The sequence below is a fragment of the Hesperophylax consimilis genome, chromosome 22, assembly GCF_061612785.1.
Source record: "Hesperophylax consimilis isolate HC1 chromosome 22, BYU_Hcon_1.0, whole genome shotgun sequence".
NCBI lineage: Eukaryota > Metazoa > Arthropoda > Insecta > Trichoptera > Limnephilidae > Hesperophylax > Hesperophylax consimilis.
The window spans coordinates 9,120,747-9,142,933 of NC_142857.1; the positions used below are offsets into that span (position 1 = coordinate 9,120,747).

The following is a 22,187-nucleotide window of genomic DNA, read 5'->3' on the forward strand; positions in this document are numbered from 1 at the left end:
AACCTCCCTTTTAGCAAGACTAACACTAAATAGAATTCCTTTATCAAAGATCATCACACAATCGCACCGTAACTAGACCACTCAATCTACCTTCACATATACTCCCGTCCTTTGTCTATTCTAAACTGAACCCCTCCCTCGACATATATCTTGTAATAAGAAAATTTTAAGAATAACCTTAAAATACACGTTACCTCATGGTCACTCAAGTACCTACACTTTACCGGTTGTGTGGTATATTATTAAAAAAACAATAATAAGTGTTAAAAACATATGAAAAATATATACTTACATAGGAAATATATTTTCTGTAAAATGTTTTTATTTTTATTTTTGCAATATTTAGCGTACAGATATCTGTTATTCTGCACACATATGTTCATAATTTTAAAGTTTATTTGTATGGTAGTACTCCTAAAATTATTTAATGCTAAAAACTTAAGACGACACTTCCTCCCTAAACACACTTACTGATGTTCTTACTTACTTCTATCAATATGTATTATTTGTTATCACTCTGTTAGTAAAAAAATAAAAATTGTCACACTTGTTATATTTCTTATTATTATACTAGCTGTATATATATCATCCAAATTATATTTATAGAAAGTAGAGGAAAGTCTAACATTGTTACGCTGGCATTATTTTGATGTATGAGATACATGCTTTTAATAATCAATAAACCTTTGAACTCTGATGACATTCAATGGTGAATTTCAATGGTGAATTTCAATTTCTGTAAAAATGGATTTAACCATAAAAAAGAATGTTATGTCGATCCAGTGGGGGCTCGTGACTTTTTGGTTACTAGTTACTTATATTACAAAAAATGGCGTTATTGATGTCGTACCTACTTGAAAACTTGTATGAGATACATCAAAATAATGCCGGGTACACGTCAGCTAGTACTAAGTATATATACCTAGTATAAGTGTTACAATTTTTATACAGGGTGTATCGGCACTAACCCAACAAACTTTAACCAGCTATTCTTAGCACATTTGGAGTAAAAAATGTTATGGGCACTTTGCAGTCCGGTAGCATTTTTTTCAATTAAAAACAAAAAAATTAAAAATTTCCACACTACATCACTGTCATTGGCATTGCTTTTCGTGTTCAACAGCTGTTATAAGCAAGTATGTCGAAAAGAGTCTTCGCTCTTTCGCACACACTAAATAATAATAGTTAAAAATGAGACGAATGGTGCCGTGCCATTTCGTTGTGATTGTAAAAGTGCGCCAATATAGGTACACACGTGCATTATTTAACGGAATTCGAATAAAATATTGCCAGATGGGTTTTCAAACTTTGACAAAGGATAAAACAGTGGTGACATGTGGTGAAAATATGAATAGTAATTGTAACGGACGTAGTTGACCATATTATTTAATTTCATAAAAATTGTTTACTTTTATAAAATGTGCCTACTCCACGCCACTGGCAAAATCACCACTCCCCGCCACTGGCCATTTTGTGCAATTTTCGGCCCAAGCGGCTTGAAAACTTTGACTCCGAATGGCATCGATACCGTACCGCCCGCATACCTGCCACGCGGATCGATGTCCAGCATTTTTTCTATGTAAATTTTACATAGAAAAATCAATTTTTAAACATTGCAAATATGTATATTTTACTTGTTCATCCCCTCGGCGGTAGTCAAATAAACACTATTTTCGATATACTACCGCTGAGGAGATATTAAAAAAGCTGTTTTTCACCCATATGTAAACCCATTTTTGAACAATATTTTTTACCCTTTTTGCGTGTACAAAAATCCAGGAACCTCGTAGCATAGTGAATCTTATCTCTTTCTGAGCGCTATGTTACGGGGGACCTCGGAAAAATACTAACTTAACATGTTTTACAAATTTGATCGCTTGAGATCATTTTTACACATTTATTTTACAAACATTTCTTATTTTTTGTCGTATCTTGACAAACAAAAAATCTAGTTGTCAAGATACACATTCCTATAACTACTATGCATTTAAACTATGTAATTATCATTCATGTAAGCGCTCAAAATCTTTTCTAACTCTCAAATTTAAGCGACTACTATCACCAGTACTACCGACAAAATGAATATGCAACAGTTTGTCGGAGGCTATAAACTCATTGATGGCGCGGGTACAACCCCCCACCACTTTTGGGCTCCTAGCCCAATGTCGGGCGCGAGTCAGGCTAATTAAATATAAGCAGCCACATAATTAAAAATAAATCAGTTCATCTTTACCACCGAAACCAAGCGTTTTATTTATCAACAAGTGACTCCTGCTCAACATCTGCCTCACCTCGCCAAGTCTGCTGCTCCAAGATCTTCTGGTGTTACCTCTTCGAGACCAGCCGGCCCTCCTTTGGAAAACCGCAAACACCAGAAGCGAGCAGAGACGAAAGCACACCCAGTGCCCACCATTCACCAAGCCTGGGTGCGGGAGGCAGATTTCATCACAATAACAACTATCATCATCATCATCGGCCGTAAAGGAGCATTCTCATCGGTTGAAGACACGGTTTGGACCCGGCGCCTAAATCTACAGTCTTGTGCGGACTCCCGTCCAGTACAAGTGGTCCTCCGAGCCGGATTCTCACACGCCTTCAACCAGGATGTCTCCAACCTTACGGTCGAGCCGGATCCAAGACGATGGATCCTCAACACCATCTGCAGATGCCCTGGACGCTGGGTCTCAGGCCACGGCTGCGGTTCACGTCACGCCTCACGTAACCCCCATGCCCACGCCCAGCACTACTCCTGACATGGCACCACCTGCACATCATGACTCACCGCCCTCCACATCTCAAGAGGATGCGATGGAGTCATTGCGACAACAGCTTCGCAGTCAAACCGAGCACATTGAGAGACTTAAAGCAGCTCTTCAATCAGCTCCAACAGCAGCAGCCCCTGCCCCTCCTGGACCTTCGAAGCTCCTGGAGAGGTCACCACCATCATGGACGCAGCCCGGCCAATCGAGCCCGGTGCCTCTGGTGGACCAGAGGTACGAGGAACCAGCAGCAGCAGTGCCTGCCCGATCTGGACCCGTACTCCTGGAAGGGTACCCTGCTCAAGGAGGACCCTGGCGCTTCCAAGGGTACAGCCCTGGATGGGTGCAGCCCGGCCAACCGAGCCCGGTGCCTCTGGTGGACCAGAGGTACTCAGCAGCGGCGCAGCCCAGGCCAGCCGGTCCCCCGCCCTCGTCACCCTGGCCCAATGCAGGGTGGCCAAACATGATGCAGCCTGGACCCTCTGGCCCCGTACCGCCCGCCCCTCTGATAGAACAGAGGCAAGCCGTACCTGAAGTGCCAGCCGGACCTGTACCTCTGGTGGACCAGAGGTACGCATCACGAGCGCAGCAAGAGCCAGCAAGCCCTGCGCAACCAGCACCCTGGACCATTCAGGGATGCCCAGTACTGGTGCAGCCTGGACCTCATGGCCCTGTGCTGCCCGTACCTCTGCCCCACCCGGGGTACCCAGCGCCGACGCCAGGATCACCTGCCGGACTGCTGGAGCAGTGGGACGTGCCATGGACACAGCCTGGACCACCTGGACCCTCTGGACCATCTGGACCATCTGGACATGTGCCGCCCGTACCACTGCGCGAACAGGAGTATGGCGTGCCGGCACGGCCAGATGGCCCGCCCACAGCCAGTACCAGCTCCATGCCGAGATTCCCGCCCCAACCTACGGCGGATGAGACGGCCCAACATACCAGAGCCCGGGTTCAGCATGATGGCAGTCCCATGGCTCAGCTGGCCTCCGCCCTGACAGAAGCCATCAGAGCTTCAAGGGCTCAGGACAGCCCCCGTCCCACAATCGAGGACGATCCACGAATGGCGGCCCTTATTGCCAGACAATCTATGGCCAAGGACCTGCCTCCATTCTCTGGAGATCCACTGGAGTGGCCCACCTGGAGGGCACAGTTTAACCAGTCTACCTCCACATGTCGGATGACCTCCAGCGAAAACTTGATCCGCCTACAGCGGGCCCTCAAGGGGAAAGCCCGAGAAGCCGTCGGCCCCCTTCTGATGGACCCTGCCCAGGTTCCGGAGATCCTGGCAGTCCTGGAGCAGAGATTTGGAGGGACTACTTCACTCGCTGCTCTGATGCTGGACAAAGTGAAGAAGCTGCCCCACCTCACAATTGAGGCCTCTCTGGAGGACATCGCAGACTTCTCTGGCACAGTTCAAAACCTGGTGGCATCACTCCGCTCCCTCAACAATGATGGCTATCTGACGAATCCAGCGCTGCTCAGTGACATCGCGGGGAAGATGCCGCCCACCTTGCGGTTGGCGTGGCTGATGGAAGTGCGGCACTACGAGGCCTCCGCTACCATCTGCCAGTTTGCCGCCTTCCTGAAAACCGTCGCGAACGCCATCCCAAAGTCCGGTTTGGTTGACCCCGCGAGGTCCCGCCCACGCCGTGAACATACGCTCGCGACAACGCGACTAAAAAACGTGATACCTGTGAAAGTTTCTTAAATATGTCTGCCGCGTCAGAAAAGTTTTCGCGAAAAAACAATTCGAACAAAAGTGACACTTGTGACAACAGTTTAAACACGTCTGCCGCGTCAGAACGGTTTTTATCGCGGGAAAACAATGTTTACAACAACAATTCTAGTGAAAAACAACAGTTCGCGAAAAATAATCGAAAGCCCCAAATTTTGTCTGGTAATAATCGAATGCCCCAAATTTTGTCTGGTAATAATCGAGAAAATAATCGAAGCGGGGAAAAAGTGCAAAACAGTTACGATGAAGTTCGCGAGTTCGACAACCGCGCCGGGTGTGTTCAGTGCGGTGAAAATGGCCACCAACTTAGCGAATGTCGTACTTTCGCCGCGAAAGACATAAAAACCCGTTTTGTGACAGTTAAAAGTGCCGGATTGTGCCGAGTATGCCTCAATGGCAAACATTTTACCAAATTCTGCAAAGTTAGTGACTGGTGCGGAGTGGGGGAGTGCAGATACCCCCACCACCGACTTCTTCACAACCCGAACTATCGTGAAAATAACAATACAGTGGCAAACGTTCACAATATGTGACGCCACACCGAAAGTGCCGTGTTAAAAGTGGTGGGGGTCATATTGTCGGGCCCCAAGCGACAGATTAAAACCTTTGCGCTTCTGGACGAGGGCTCAACTGTCACCCTTATTGATGCCACCACAGCACAGAAAATCGGCACAACCGGACCTACCCGTGAGCTACGACTACACGGAGCAAAAAATATGTGCTCAACAGACTTGACGTCCCGCCGCGTGCCAATCACTCTACGCGGCGCCGGAATCTCTGATGAGTACGTCATCAAGGCCAACACCGTCCAGCAGCTCAGCCTTCCTGAACAGAGGATCCACGGCCGCTACATCACCCCCACACTTCTCATCGGGCAAGACAATGTACACCTTATTGTCTCGAGGGAAGTGCGCGACGTTCGTGACTCTAAGCGAATATTGTCACGGACGGCGTTGGGGTGGATCACCCATGGCGGAGGGGCCCCTGAACACGAAGCTGAGGCTACAACACTGGCCCTGCGCGAGGAGAGCCACAAAGACGACCTCATGAGTGATCTCATCAAACACAATTTTGCGATTGACTCATTGGGGATCACGTCCGCCTCTCGTGTAACTGCGCACATAGTACGTGCAAATCAGCTGATGGAAGATACAACCCATCAACTGACATCTGGCCGATGGGAAACCGGCCTTCTGTGGAAGGAGAATAATATCACACTGCCTGACAATCGGCAATGTGCATTAAAACGACTGTGGTCTCTGGAGAGAAAATTATCGAAGGAAAAGGACTTGGCAACCGCCTATGCAGCTAAAATCAACGGACTTATAACACAAGGCCACGCACGTGAACTTACGGATCGAGAGGTAGAAAAACCCTCTGCCCGCAAATGGTACCTACCGCATTTTGCCGTAGTGAACCAAAACAAACCAAACAAGATCCGTGTGGTGTTTGATGCTGCCAGCCGCTGCCGAGGGACCTCCCTCAATGATCAGTTGCTGACTGGGCCTGACCTGCTGACTTCATTGTTAGGAAATATACTCCGGTTTCGAGAGGGAAAAATAGCTCTCGCCGCCGACATCAAGGAGATGTTTTTACAAGTGAAAATCAAAAGTGAAGATCAACAGTCACAATTGTTTTTATGGAGACCAACACCTCAACAAGAACCACGTACTTACATGATGTCATCAATGATGTTTGGCGCTACCTGTTCACCAAGCAGCGCCCAGTACGTGCGAAACAAAGTGGCCCAGGAGAATTCTGCACTATTCCCTGCTGCCGCAGCCGCCATCCAAACAAAGTTTTATATGGATGACTACTTGGATGCGGTCGATACCAAAACTGAAGCGACAGCACTCATCACTACTGTTGCCAAAGTGCTGTCAACTGGAGGATTCCACCTAACAAACTGGGCCTCTAACGACACTTCAGTGATGGCTACTATCCCGCTTATAGACCGAGCCAGGTCAGCCATCACCATAAACAGCGGAGAAGCAGATACCGAGAGAATCCTCGGACTTCTGTGGGATCCTGTCACAGATCGATTCTTATATGCATTTCGCGATGCTGCCGATCCTGAACTGATCAGCAGGCCTACCAAACGCCAGCTGCTCAGCATTGTTATGAAAATCTTCGACCCTGTGGGCTTCGTCGCTTGCCTCACAGTCCGATCAAAGATACTACTACAAGCTGTCTGGCGATCCAACATCGGATGGGACGACATCATCACACCTGAACACAACGAAAGGTGGATGGACTGGCTGGGACTTCTGCAAGACTGCAAAGTTGCCATACCTCGGCGCTGCTTACAAAACAAAGAGAGCTTCGTCACCCTCCACCTCTTCTGTGATGCCTCAGAGCAGGCATGCTGTGCGGTCGCCTACCATACCGAGGAGATTGATGGGAACACTACAGCCACCTTCTTGGCCAGCAAGTGCAAAGTGGCTCCTCTGAAACCTCTTTCAATACCCCGCCTTGAGCTACAATCAGCGCTCATGGCGGCCAGACTGGCAGCAACCCTGAAGAAAGAATGTCGCAGCAACATTGCGCGAACAGTGTTCTGGACAGACTCGACAACAGTGTTGTGCTGGCTGCGCACAGATCCACGCACATACTCCGCCTTTGTGGCCAACAGACTCGGCGAAATCGACGAGCTCACCCGCATTGCAGATTGGAGATGGGTCCCTACCAAACTAAACCCGGCAGACATCGGCACCCGCGACGTCAACACTCCTGACCTCTCGCACTCTGGACGATGGTTCAGTGGACCAGCCTTCCTGACCTCAGACGAGGCAGAATGGCCGCGCGAACGGTGCAAACTGCCTCAGCCTGATGATGGCACCCTAGAAGTGAGGCCTCAATACGTTGGCATCACAACAACTGTGGCAGAGACACTGCCCGAAATCTACAGATTCTCTTCATGGCGTCGACTTATTCGAACTACCTGCTGGATACACCGTTTTATTAAAAGGTGTCGTGGAAAACATCACGAACAACCTGATAAATATTTAAGAAGCGATGAAATCAAAGAAGCAGAGGCCCGATGGGCAAGAATATGTCAAGAAGAGACATTTTATCATGACATAAATGCGCTCCAGAAAGGAGATCCACTACCAAGTGACAGCCGGCTCAAAGCCTTGAGCCCCTTCCTTGGACCTGATGGCCTACTGAGGATGAATTCCAGATTACAAGCCCTCAGTAAAGTGCCTCAAGCAGTGCGGACACCGATCATATTAGATGGTGATCACGCCTATACAAGACTTCTGGTGAGACATCATCACCAGGAAGCCAATCACCCAAGTACGGAGAGAACGATGGCTGAGGTGCGAGGCAGCTACCTTGTGCTGCGACTGCGAACAAATATTCGGATGATCGCCCACAACTGCCCCACCTGCAAGATGCGCAGGAGCAAGCCAGCCCCCCCACTTATGGGGCCCTTGCCGCCATCAAGGCTAGCCCACCATGTTCCTCCATTCACAAACTGTGGACTAGATTACTTTGGGCCGATGGAAGTCACCGTATGCAGACATCGGGAGAAAAGATATGGTGCAATCTTCACATGCCTATCTACTCGTGCCATTCACCTTGAGCTGACAACTTCACTGACCACGGACTCCGCCATCATGGCTTTACAACGCATGACGGCGCGCCAAGGCCAACCAAAAGCTCTGTTCTCAGACAATGGTACGAACTTCCATGGTGCCGACAACGAGCTGAAGGATGCCATCGAATCACTCAAAAATGATACCCGGATGAGGGATCATTTGTCAACAAAGGGGATCGAATGGAACTTCATCCCTCCAATGTCTCCTCATATGGGGGGAGCTTGGGAGCGCCTGGTGCGTTCTGTAAAAACCGCCCTGAAGGCCATCTTGCTGGAACGAGCTCCACGCGAAGAGACCTTGAGGACAGGGTTTGCCGAGGCCGAGTGGACTGTAAACAACCGCCCCCTCACACACGTCTCGGTGGATCCCAGGGACGAAGAGCCCCTCACCCCCAACCACTTTTTACTGGGAAGAGCCGGAAACCGACCTCATCTGTCACTATACGACAGGCAGGATGAGGAGGTATGCCTCCGTCGCCAGTGGCGTATCAGCCAACAACTTGCTGATATGTTCTGGAGACGGTGGCTCCGCGAATATCTCCCCACCCTGGCTGCTCGCCAAAAATGGCAACAGCCAGTCATCCCCATCAAGAAGGATGACCTCGTGATCATCATGGACCCCGCTATGCCCCGCAACAGCTGGCCACGCGGTCGAGTCCTTGATGCCACCCCTGCTGCAGACGGCCAAGTGAGGACCGCCAGGATCCAGACGAGCACCGGAATTTACGTCCGCCCCGCTGTGAAGCTCGCTGTAATCTTGCCGGCCCCACCTACCGATGCAGCCTCAACAGTACCACCAGCCCAGCACCATCCCAGAGGGACTGGCCGCCGCGGACTGCGCCGTACCAACAAACGTCCTATTTTTTAGTTCAGCATAGCTAAACGGGGGGAGTGTAACGGACGTAGTTGACCATATTATTTAATTTCATAAAAATTGTTTACTTTTATAAAATGTGCCTACTCCACGCCACTGGCAAAATCACCACTCCCCGCCACTGGCCATTTTGTGCAATTTTCGGCCCAAGCGGCTTGAAAACTTTGACTCCGAATGGCATCGATACCGTACCGCCCGCATACCTGCCACGCGGATCGATGTCCAGCATTTTTTCTATGTAAATTTTACATAGAAAAATCAATTTTTAAACATTGCAAATATGTATATTTTACTTGTTCATCCCCTCGGCGGTAGTCAAATAAACACTATTTTCGATATACTACCGCTGAGGAGATATTAAAAAAGCTGTTTTCACCCATATGTAAACCCATTTTTGAACAATATTTTTTACCCTTTTTGCGTGTACAAAAATCCAGGAACCTCGTAGCATAGTGAATCTTATCTCTTTCTGAGCGCTATGTTACGGGGGACCTCGGAAAAATACTAACTTAACATGTTTTACAAATTTGATCGCTTGAGATCATTTTTACACATTTATTTTACAAACATTTCTTATTTTTTGTCGTATCTTGACAAACAAAAAATCTAGTTGTCAAGATACACATTCCTATAACTACTATGCATTTAAACTATGTAATTATCATTCATGTAAGCGCTCAAAATCTTTTCTAACTCTCAAATTTAAGCGACTACTATCACCAGTACTACCGACAAAATGAATATACAACAGTTTGTCGGAGGCTATAAACTCATTGATGGCGCGGGTACAACCCCCCACCACTTTTGGGCTCCTAGCCCAATGTCGGGCGCGAGTCAGGCTAATTAAATATAAGCAGCCACATAATTAAAAATAAATCAGTTCATCTTTACCACCGAAACCAAGCGTTTTATTTATCAACAAGTGACTCCTGCTCAACATCTGCCTCACCTCGCCAAGTCTGCTGCTCCAAGATCTTCTGGTGTTACCTCTTCGAGACCAGCCGGCCCTCCTTTGGAAAACCGCAAACACCAGAAGCGAGCAGAGACGAAAGCACACCCAGTGCCCACCATTCACCAAGCCTGGGTGCGGGAGGCAGATTTCATCACAATAACAACTATCATCATCATCATCGGCCGTAAAGGAGCATTCTCATCGGTTGAAGACACGGTTTGGACCCGGCGCCTAAATCTACAGTCTTGTGCGGACTCCCGTCCAGTACAGTAATTTTTTTATTTAAAAAAACGTTACCGGACAGCAAAGTGCACATAAGATTTTGTACTCCAAATATGCTAAGGAATAGCTGGTTAAAGTTTGTCGGGTACGTGCCGATACACCCTGTATAACAATAATAAATAAATAATAATAAATTATTATAAATTTTCTAAATGATACGAATTTTTCTTTACTTTCTATAAATGTAATATATACCTATATTAACCTTCCGGAATTTTTTTTTTAAAGTGATATGACACGTGCTACCGCGGAATTTAAGATTTAAAATTCCGTAATACATTATTTTGATGTATCTCATAAGGTTTAGCCAGCTGTAGAAATATAAACGCCAGAAAATATTTTTTTTACGACTTGATTACAAAACATCGAATTTTCTCTACTTTCTAAAAATATAATATGCATGAATTATATGTATAAACTTTTCGCAAGAAATTCTCTGAATGATAGTGAAAACTATAGCAAGATCTGTTATGTAGTTTGGAAGAACTAAGCGCACAAACAGACAGACGCGAAGAGCGAGTGTATATTATTTAATTAAAGAGATTGCTGTTAACTCTCCGATATAAAATTAAATTAAATGAAAATGACGTAAAATAATTATGTCCTATTGGTCCAGTGGTTAAATACGGGTTAAGAGGAAGCTACAAGTCAAAAATGTGTATATTCTTGGATACCTTAAATTGAAGGTAATATGCATTAAAATCGCTTGACAAACGGACTCTAGAAACGTTCGATTTCAAGCAAAAAACTGGTTTTTACTTATTTTGTAAATAATTTTATAAGAAAGCAAAATAGTTAATCAAGTGAAACTTTCACAGATAATCTTAGCTATAATCAGAGGCGGATTTGCAGACTTGGCCGCCCTAGGCCCCAGAGCATGTAGCCGCCCCTTTCTCAGTACCCATCATATTGACCAGGAGTATCCAAACTTTTCAGTAAGTTCCTAGGGTCAAAACCGTTTTAATTTTCCTGCCATTATCATTCATGGTTCATGGGGTGAGATTTGTCCAGGTCTTGGCGGCGGATACGTCTGCCCACCTGCTGCGTGGCGGGCCGGATCCAGAGAGACTGGATGAGGGAGGCCTTTTGACCTTTCCAGCCGGACTATCTTGACCCATCGCCTTGCACCGCAGTTGGAGGGATGTATTCATACGTATGTCACTCCTGGACACACTAATCCCCAGATTCATACCCACCCCTCATACATTTTCCTTTTCAGAACTTCCTATCCTTCCCTTCCTTAAAAAGACTCTCCACACAGCATCACCTAAGATGACATAGGTCGTGAGGGAAAATATTTTCCTCAAAGTCTCCTGTGTGGAATTAATGTAAAAAAATACGCTTGCTAAATTCGCTAGTTCAATTACTGTATAATTGTCGATTGTCGCAGGCCGGATTGATGACATTGGCGGGCCGTTGTTTGGAGACCCCTGATATAGACTATAGACTACATAATGAATTTACTTTATTGACAACTTTTATCGAAATCGATTCAGAAATTTAGTTAACTATAATAGCTATTAATTCTCTGTGTGTGAACACGCTATTATGCATAGCAATACCTAACGCGGTTCAGTCACTAGCGCAACTGAATGGATTGGAAATACGCGAGCGGGCAAGCGACGGAGCATGATAGGTGTGGCGAGGGCGGCTGCGGGGCGTGGGGGCGCGCTGTGTGCTGTGTGTGAACACGCTCTTGCATATCGCTATTTCGTACGTACAATATTTAGGTACTTAGGAAGTAATTTCTTCTTATCATCTGTGACTTTTTTGTCACGATTGGCCGCCCCTAATATCTGGCCGCCCTAGGCCCGGCCCTACATAGGCCTAAGGGCAAATCCGCCTCTGGCTATAATACTGTATTTTTAAAAAGTTGTTTCCTTTAAACGTTCATTGAAAAAAAAATTTTTTTAGTAGTTTGCATTTATATTTTTTATTGAGTAATTTATTATTTTATTTGTATTCTATTCAAGCGAAACGACAAGAAAACCTTCAATTTATCTAAAACATATTTTTGGTATTGATAATGTACTCCAATTCGTTATAAAGATTAAACAAAATAGTGACCTTAAGTGCAGTGGGCAAGTGTCCCGGTAAGCAGATATATCTACTGGATTCGATTGCCAATTGATACCGTTATATATATTTTTTCTGTGTCTTTTATTAAATTTTTTTTATTTGAAACAATATTTTTTACATTTCAAAGTTTTCCAGTAATGTTGGCCTCACTGGGTGGCTTGCCCGTGCTGATTGTTTTTATTACGTTTAAATTTATTAGTATTATCTTTTTCTCCAATGATAAAAAATAATTATTCAGTTTGGTTGAGTATTTTAGCCTCAAAACCAAAATTAAGTTTTGTATGAATAAAAACTTACCTCATATGATCAGACCTGCCTCCTGCAATGAAAAGCGTAGACCCTGGGTACTGCAATGACTTAGCAGCATCAGGAAAAAAAATCAAGCCCGTCATGAAATTAGCTTTCACTACTGGCAAGTTCAGTCTCCACTTGATCTCATTGGTTCCAGGCATTTGGACTACGTTTTTGGCAAGAAAATTTATGATAGGAACATTCGAGATGGTGGCACTTAGCTGTTCTTCCGTTGTTTTTCTGGCTTCTTCCAGAGATAATCCTGGTGGGATTTTGACGGAGAGCATTGAGTCGAGGAGATAGTCTACCCTGATGATGGTTGGACTCGTCATTATTGGAGACACGTCACCGATGATGAGGCTTGACACTAGTTTTGGCTGAAAACAACATTAAATTAGTATATTTATATTATTTTCTTATGTGAATGGTAGCAGAAGTCGGGGACGTCCGACGAAGACATGTGACGACCAAGTGAATCAGATACTTGAGTTGGGCCACGTCAAGAATCAGAATAATAGAAGAGTATGTATGAATGTGAATGAGGCAAGGAGTGTGTGCCAAGACCGAGTTGTTTGGCGGTCCGTCCTCTCTGTCTACCTCTGCGGGGTTATTAGGGGAATTATTAATAGTATTGAGTATGAGTATGTTACTATAGCCTTCTTGCAACTATATTCCATGCGGTTGAACTATTTCTGTGAATGTTTTGCCAAGGCGATGTTCTGAGAAAGTCCAGCTTTAAATGTCAAAAGGTCTACCTCCACCAGTCAACCTGCCACGAAGTTGGTGGGCAGACGCATCTGTCATCTGACAAATCTCACCCTATGAACCAAATGGAGCAATTTAATGAAAATCCTGCATACCCACTTCAATATCCACATACATAACCAAATAAATAATAAATGACCCATACATAAGAATATCTAAAACAGTGATTCCCAAACTTTTTTTTATTACCAATGACAATTAAAAATAATAACATGTATACTGCTAATGTTAAATATAATTTAAGGAAATGGTTATTGGATAATAATGATCTATACTGATGCCCCTGAAATGGAATTCATATTCTTGACTACCTACCTCTATTTATGAAACTATTGATGTACTTGTTGATAATACTAATTTGTTCATACATTTATTTTTACTTGCTTATTATATAAGGCTTTTATGCTGCTATTTAAACTTTTCTGCAATGTAACCAATTTATGTAATTATGTACCGTTCAAATTGTATCTTATGAGTGTATAAATGTTGTCTCTATGTCCCTGCTGACAAACTACATAAGTAGTTTAGCGGGTTTAAATGTGAATAAATAAAAAAAAATTCCCAAACTTTTTTGCCCCGTAGACCACTTGCCGATTTTTTTTTCCGTAGACCCCCTGCCTGCCGAATATTGAATTTTCCTAAAACTATTAACGTCCCATGTGATAATCGTTTATTTTTTCGTAAAAAGATTCCCTTCCCTTGCCTGTCCGACAACCGGGTGGCGCACAGTGGGCTGAAAATCGCCCCTCATTTGCAACTCCTTCATTTGTACACGCAATTACTTCGTACGAAATTTTAAAGCATAGTAATGACCAGCAGAATCCATTTCTAGCCAAAAAAATACCCTTGAAAATTCAAGTCTCTATGTCTATGAAAGGCGATTTTCAGCCCACTGTGTGGCGGTATAGTTCCTCTGTATTTGCATTGTGCAGACAGGGGCGCCCTCGTAAAGTATTACACCAAATGAAAATGAAGCAGAATAAGCAACGGGAATTTCTTTCTGTAGCTAGCCCTACAGAACTGCCATGCACTTTGAATTACTCAGGATTTCTAATAGGCATGCAGCGATTATGTCCAGGATCAATTAATTCGGGTAGCATGCTAAAATTGTAAAAGCGATTCAGCTGTTCAACCATATTAGTCTGCCAAAATTCATCATCCCGTAATTTTTTTTCGTTTTTTATTCCGAGTTCAGTCCATACAACAAACATACAAATAGCTTTTTTTGTTACATGTAATTGGCCCTGAACCTGGTAAAACCAATCATGAGATGTATTTACCAGCATTTCTCCATTTTTGTTAAGTTTAAGGTAATTTTTTTGGATTTTACTGCTTCATATATGAGCATGCTGCGTGCTACGAAAGGACATTTAATTTCAATCACGGTGTCTTCAGAAGAAATTCCATCTGGGGTCGCACCCATATACGGATACTCTTCATGTATGAAAAGACCACACATTTCTATGGTAATGCTTTCTAGTTCTGCAAGCTCCTTCAGGACATTGTATTCATGTTTTTGTCCGTGTCGAATTGAAAGAATATTTGATAAGGATTGCTGGTATAGTATATTTTTGACTAATGGAGCGCAACTGATATTTTGCCGCCGTTTGCACACTTTTCCAAACCACGGATGCCGTAATCATATTGCGGCGCATCTCGATCCACTTTCCACTAGATGCTTGAAGTACTGTCGCCCTTTCAATAGCTTGCCTATCTTTTGCAATGCTAAAAAGCCTTTCTACATATCTTTAACTGCCTCATACGATGCTTGGTCCATATCAGGTTTTTCTGCAATGGGACCATAATGCTGATCTTTTACTGGAGCGAGCTGCAGGGTTTTTCTTTTCTTTTTTTTTACTCAATACTCGTTGATTATTTTTGTGCAATCTTTTTAATTCTAATTGCTTTATGAGTTTTCCGGGACTATAACCGGTTGCAAATTTATGCAAAGAATAGTGTGGACGATTGGTGTTGAACGCCACTACTGCTGCAGCGCACCTTCCATTGTAGGACCGTTTTAGAAAATAGTTGATACGCTTTCCACTAACAAATTTAGCCACAACATTATTATAGCACTCCACAGTATTGATTTCTACATCATGTATTAATCTTCGAGCATTAGATGCCAAAAGTCGAACGTGCTGCATGATTCTGGACATTATCAAGCTCGAAGTCATATTGGGTACGTAATCAGTGTCGCCAGTATCCCGTTTGCAAAAGTATACCCGTTCCTTTCATATGAGTGGTCTCCAAATACATGTTTTGGACCATTCAATATTTTAAAATATAGCTGTTTTATTTTTTCCACTTGACTACAATTCATAGCCTTCCGGTACGTTATTGCGCAACGTACAGGTTGCCGTTCTCAGGCGTAAAATACGGCTTGACACAATCTTCCTCAATGCTAAGGGATACTTTGTATCTTCTGACAGTGATCTAAGTTTTTTGCAATAATTTAGAAGTAAGTGATTTCGGCATTTTCGACTGAAACATTTTTATACGGATGTGCTTCTTTTATTTTATTATAAGTGCTGGAATATTTTATATACTTTCATATTTTAAAAATATCAAATTGTTTATTACCTTCTAGGTTTCTAACCCGAAAAAATATTAACAATAAATTAATTCTTAATAATACTATTTGACAATACACAGCTTCGACGGAAACTCACAGATGAATCATAAAAAAGGCGAAACACTATTATAGTCCCTACGCGCAACGCATAGAGTGGAATATTGTTGAAACGTCACATGGAAGTATAATAATTAAGCGGAATTTCGAACTTTGAAAAAAGATTGACACGACCGACCGTAGAAAGCGTGCATTCACGGCCACCTCTTAGAGCCGAATGAGTAGGAGAATTCTTAGATGTTAATTATATAGTATTTAAAAAATATAAATTGTTAATAAAAACATATAACTCGACAGAAAAATGTACTTATGGTAGCTTAACATGGCTACATTATCGATATTTTGATGATTACTAACTTAGATTGTCGTTTGAATCTGACAATTCATGATTCTCCATATAACGATTGATATCGCTAGTAAGGAAGGCCCTGTTCTTTGTCAGTGCTTATTCCGGTCATTTCTTCTTGTCACATGATTTCCGATTCTTCAACGTTCCATTTCCATAGTCAATGTCTTCTAACTTAGTTTTTAAGTCTGTGTGAAGTACATTTAAATGTCGATAAACGTTACCCTGGACGTTTTTCAAAAAAAAATTGGGGATCTAGGAAAATTCGCGGCTTCCGATGTGCAATGTTTTGTTTCAATATATTAATTCTGACGAGAAAGGGAAATTATATCTCTGTTTATATACCTCAATAAACAAGTTTACGAAATATAAAAACAAAAATATAAAATAAGTAATTTCTCAGTCTATTGTATCTAAACTGTGTTATTTGTGTTAGGTGTATTGTGTCATTTACGGAACTCCTAAATGTTGACTTAAGGTAAATGGGGGTCAGCTCGTATGTACCCCTATTTGAATCTTGTGGACCCCTAAATTTTTTTCTCGCTGTCATGGACACCCAGCAAGCCGATATCGACCCCTGGGGGTCCATATAGACCACTTTGGGAACCTCTGATCTAAACTATAAACACGTCATAATAATATCACATAGATAACGTATCTGAACACTACTTAGTAAACGTAACTCTCTTTTTAAGTAATATCTATTTGAATTTACTTTTTCGATAGAGAATAAATGGATATCTTGAGTGCAGAAATTTATCTATCGAGCTGAGACTCGAAAAATTGACTCTTTGTCGATGAAAATACATTCCATCAACTTTTGTTGTCAATTTGTCAATCACGCTCACACACGAACATATAAGCATTTCTCTGACATTAGACGACATTAGAGCAATTAAGAAAAAAATTTACATCAGTTAAAAGGTCTCAGGCTCAGTTAAAATCAAATAATTTTAATAATTAAAATAAAATAACTTTGTTTAAATACCACTTTATTGTATATATTTATAACCAACCGGTTTCAGTTCAGCCCGAACCTTCATCAGGGTTAATAAAAACATATTAAATTAATTACAGAGGTGTATGGGTACTTATAGTTAAGCTGGAAGAGGGAGAGAGAACATCAACTTTGGTGGGGGTGGAAGACTTAGGTAGGAGAGAGGGGGTAAACATAGGTGCAGGAAATGGAAATATATTTAAAATGGGGCTGTTTGTTAAATCTAATTGTTTATTTAGTAAATTGATTTTATTGACTTTAAGGGATTTTTTTATCTCGAGTGCTTCTAAATTGTTGAGGCGTAGACCTATCCCGTTTCTATGTAATACTTCTACACCTGAAGGCTTATCAAATGAGTGATCTTTATCTATTAAATGTGTTGCAAATTCCGAAAAACCTATGTTGTTTAAGCATCTCAAGTGCTCAACTACCCGCGTTTGAACATTTCTTGCAGTTTTACCAATGTAAAATGCTTCGCAGTCGTTACATTTAAGTTTATAGATGCCAGAATGACTTAAATTATTTTCTTTATCTTTTGAGTTAATTAAAAGTTTACCTAGGTTATTATTGGTATAAAAAGCGGCTTTAATTTCTGTTGGAAATTTGAAAACACATGAGGACGAGAAATTATTAATGTATAAAATTCTACGCCAACCATGGTTTTTATTTACTGCGATGTTGGGGATACTATTGTACAGGAATTTATTACAAAATATGAGTCGTTGTTTTTTTGCAAGGATTTTATCAATTAAGGTATGGGTATATCCGTTATTTATGGCGATAGATTTGATTATAGAGAGTTCAATATTGAAGTTAACTTTAGATAGCGGAATAGTGACAAGTCTGTGGACCATAGAATGGAAGGCAGAATGTTTATGGGAAATGGGATGGTTAGAAGTACTATGAATGACTGTATCGGTAAAAGTAGGTTTTCTATAAATATTAAAATTAAATTTATTATTAATAATGGAAAGGGATAGGTCTAGAAAATTTAAACTGTAATTAGTACCTATTTCTACTGTAAACTGAATATTTTTATGGAACGAATTAAGGAGGGACAAGAAGGAATTAAGTTGACGTTCTGTACCTTTCCATATGCAAAAAATGTCATCAACATAACGTTTCCACATAAAAACGTTATTTAAAAGAGGTGAGTTAGAACTAAAAATATTTTTTTCCAAGTTATCCATGAAGATGTCAGCAAATAGAGGACTCGTAGGAAGACCCATGGGTAGTCCGTATTTTTGTTGGACTATAGCGTCATTAAATTTAAAGTAGTTTTGGTTAAGACAGATGTTAAACATTCGGGCAAGATCGTCAGAAAGATCTTTTGGTAGGTTTGAATTTGTTAATAAATTAGACAGTATAGTTCTACATTCGGGTACAGGTACATTTGGGAATAAATTTACAACATCGAAAGAAACTAATTTACAGTTATTGGGTAGAGACAAATCTTTTAAATTATTGACTAATTCATAAGAATTCTTAATTGTATACCCAGGGGAAAATACATTTGAATTATTAAATAAGTGAGTCACAAAGGAAGCTAATTTGTAATTTGGGGAATTACAGCATGATACTACAGGTCTAATGGGGCTATTAGTTTTGTGGATTTTTAAGAATCCATATAGTCTTGGGATTTTTGGGTTTTTTGTGAGGAATTTGACATTATCATATGACAGATCTTGAAAAACTGGTGATTTACAAACTTTTAATGCGTTTTTGATGTGTTGTTGAAACTTATTAGTAGGGTCAGTTCGTAGAGTTTCGAAATTGTCATTACTGATGAAGTTGTGCACTTTAGAGTTGTATTCCGAACGGTTCATTATTATTATTGTATTGCCTTTGTCGGCTTTTGTTAAAACTAAATTTTCATTAGTTAACTTTTTACGAATATTGTTTGCTTGTTGATTTTCTGGATAAAACTTTGGAATATATTTAGGGATTAAATCTTGAAGAATTTCAGCACTCTTATATTGGTATGTAGTTGGAAAGAATTGTAAGGCTGTCTGCATGTCCACTGCTACATTTTCAATCGCACTGTTAACATTATTTTTAGTATAGTGAAGGTTGTGTTTTAAACCTTTTGAGAGTAATGTAATCTCTTTTGGGGTAAACTGTACAGAAGATAAATTTTGTACCCGATCATAAAATGTATGTTGTGAAGATGGTGGTTGGTTATCACTAGTTTTAGAATTACAGAGATTTTTTAGTTTTTTTTCCAGGATTAAACGTTTTTTGAATGATTCTATTGAAACATAATTCCTAATTTTATCGTCAAAGAGATCCCATTCAACTGGGTGGAGATTATGCACTAATTCAATATGTAAAATTTTGACTTTTAATTTAATGTTATTTCTTTGTTTATATGCATTAATTAAATCTTCTTTTAACCACGCCATTTTAGCTTTATGAATTGAAGAGGACACTGGTAAATTATTGTTAAAACTTGAAGTCAAATAATTGGGGAACACTTTCATTTTAATACACTGTTTATAAAAGTTGATATTGATACACATAATTCTGTATTTAATTGAATATTTTTTATACATTATTGCTTGTTTGGCCGTACTCGCCGATATTAATTTTTCACTTGTAGCAAACACTTTGTGGGTATACATAATTATAATAATTAAAATAAAATAACTTTGTTTAAATACCACTTTATTGTATATATTTATAACCAACCGGTTTCAGTTCAGCCCGAACCTTCATCAGGGTTAATAAAAACATATTAAATTAATTACAGAGGTGTATGGGTACTTATAGTTAAGCTGGAAGAGGGAGAGAGAACATCAACTTTGGTGGGGGTGGAAGACTTAGGTAGGAGAGAGGGGGTAAACATAGGTGCAGGAAATGGAAATATATTTAAAATGGGGCTGTTTGTTAAATCTAATTGTTTATTTAGTAAATTTACTAAATAAACAATTAGATTTAACAAACAGCCCCATTTTAAATATGTTTCCATTTCCTGCACCTATGTTTACCCCCTCTCTCCTACCTAAGTCTTCCACCCCCACCAAAGTTGATGTTCTCTCTCCCTCTTCCAGCTTCACTATAAGTACCCATACACCTCTGTAATTAATTTAATATGTTTTTATTAACCCTGATGAAGGTTCGGGCTGAACTGAAACCGGTTGGTTATAAATATATACAATAAAGTGGTATTTAAACAAAGTTATTTTATTTTAATTATTATAATTATGTATACCCACAAAGTGTTTGCTACAAGTGAAAAATTAATATCGGCGAGTACGGCCAAACAAGTAATAATGTATAAAAAATATTCAATTAAATACAGAATTATGTGTATCAATATCAACTTTTATAAACAGTGTATTAAAATGAAAGTGTTCCCCAATTATTTGACTTCAAGTTTTAACAATAATTTACCAGTGTCCTCTTCAATTCATAAAGCTAAAATGGCGTGGTTAAAAGAAGATTTAATTAATGCATATAAACAAAGAAATAACATTAAATTAAAAGTCAAAATTTTACATATTGAATTAGTGCATAATCTCCACCCAGTTGAATGGGATCTCTTTGACGATAAAATTAGGAATTATGTTTCAATAGAATCATTCAAAAAACGTTTAATCCTGGAAAAAAAACTAAAAAATCTCTGTAATTCTAAAACTAGTGATAACCAACCACCATCTTCACAACATACATTTTATGATCGGGTACAAAATTTATCTTCTGTACAGTTTACCCCAAAAGAGATTACATTACTCTCAAAAGGTTTAAAACACAACCTTCACTATACTAAAAATAATGTTAACAGTGCGATTGAAAATGTAGCAGTGGACATGCAGACAGCCTTACAATTCTTTCCAACTACATACCAATATAAGAGTGCTGAAATTCTTCAAGATTTAATCCCTAAATATATTCCAAAGTTTTATCCAGAAAATCAACAAGCAAACAATATTCGTAAAAAGTTAACTAATGAAAATTTAGTTTTAACAAAAGCCGACAAAGGCAATACAATAATAATAATGAACCGTTCGGAATACAACTCTAAAGTGCACAACTTCATCAGTAATGACAATTTCGAAACTCTACGAACTGACCCTACTAATAAGTTTCAACAACACATCAAAAACGCATTAAAAGTTTGTAAATCACCAGTTTTTCAAGATCTGTCATATGATAATGTCAAATTCCTCACAAAAAACCCAAAAATCCCAAGACTATATGGATTCTTAAAAATCCACAAAACTAATAGCCCCATTAGACCTGTAGTATCATGCTGTAATTCCCCAAATTACAAATTAGCTTCCTTTGTGACTCACTTATTTAATAATTCAAATGTATTTTCCCCTGGGTATACAATTAAGAATTCTTATGAATTAGTCAATAATTTAAAAGATTTGTCTCTACCCAATAACTGTAAATTAGTTTCTTTCGATGTTGTAAATTTATTCCCAAATGTACCTGTACCCGAATGTAGAACTATACTGTCTAATTTATTAACAAATTCAAACCTACCAAAAGATCTTTCTGACGATCTTGCCCGAATGTTTAACATCTGTCTTAACCAAAACTACTTTAAATTTAATGACGCTATAGTCCAACAAAAATACGGACTACCCATGGGTCTTCCTACGAGTCCTCTATTTGCTGACATCTTCATGGATAACTTGGAAAAAAATATTTTTAGTTCTAACTCACCTCTTTTAAATAACGTTTTTATGTGGAAACGTTATGTTGATGACATTTTTTGCATATGGAAAGGTACAGAACGTCAACTTAATTCCTTCTTGTCCCTCCTTAATTCGTTCCATAAAAATATTCAGTTTACAGTAGAAATAGGTACTAATTACAGTTTAAATTTTCTAGACCTATCCCTTTCCATTATTAATAAT

At 40.6% G+C, this 22,187-nt stretch overlaps 1 protein-coding gene across 1 annotated transcript in view; it reads right to left on the reverse strand.

Annotated features, from left to right (window-relative positions):
- Window positions 1-22,187, reverse strand: part of LOC149412805 (sn-1-specific diacylglycerol lipase ABHD11-like) — a 29,145-nt gene that overhangs the window by 1,284 nt on the left and 5,674 nt on the right. Inside the window, exon 2 of the mRNA XM_089644954.1 lies at window positions 12,586-12,956. Within this exon, the coding sequence (XP_089501080.1) occupies window positions 12,586-12,956 (371 nt within the window). The remainder of the gene's footprint in view (window positions 1-12,585; window positions 12,957-22,187) is intronic.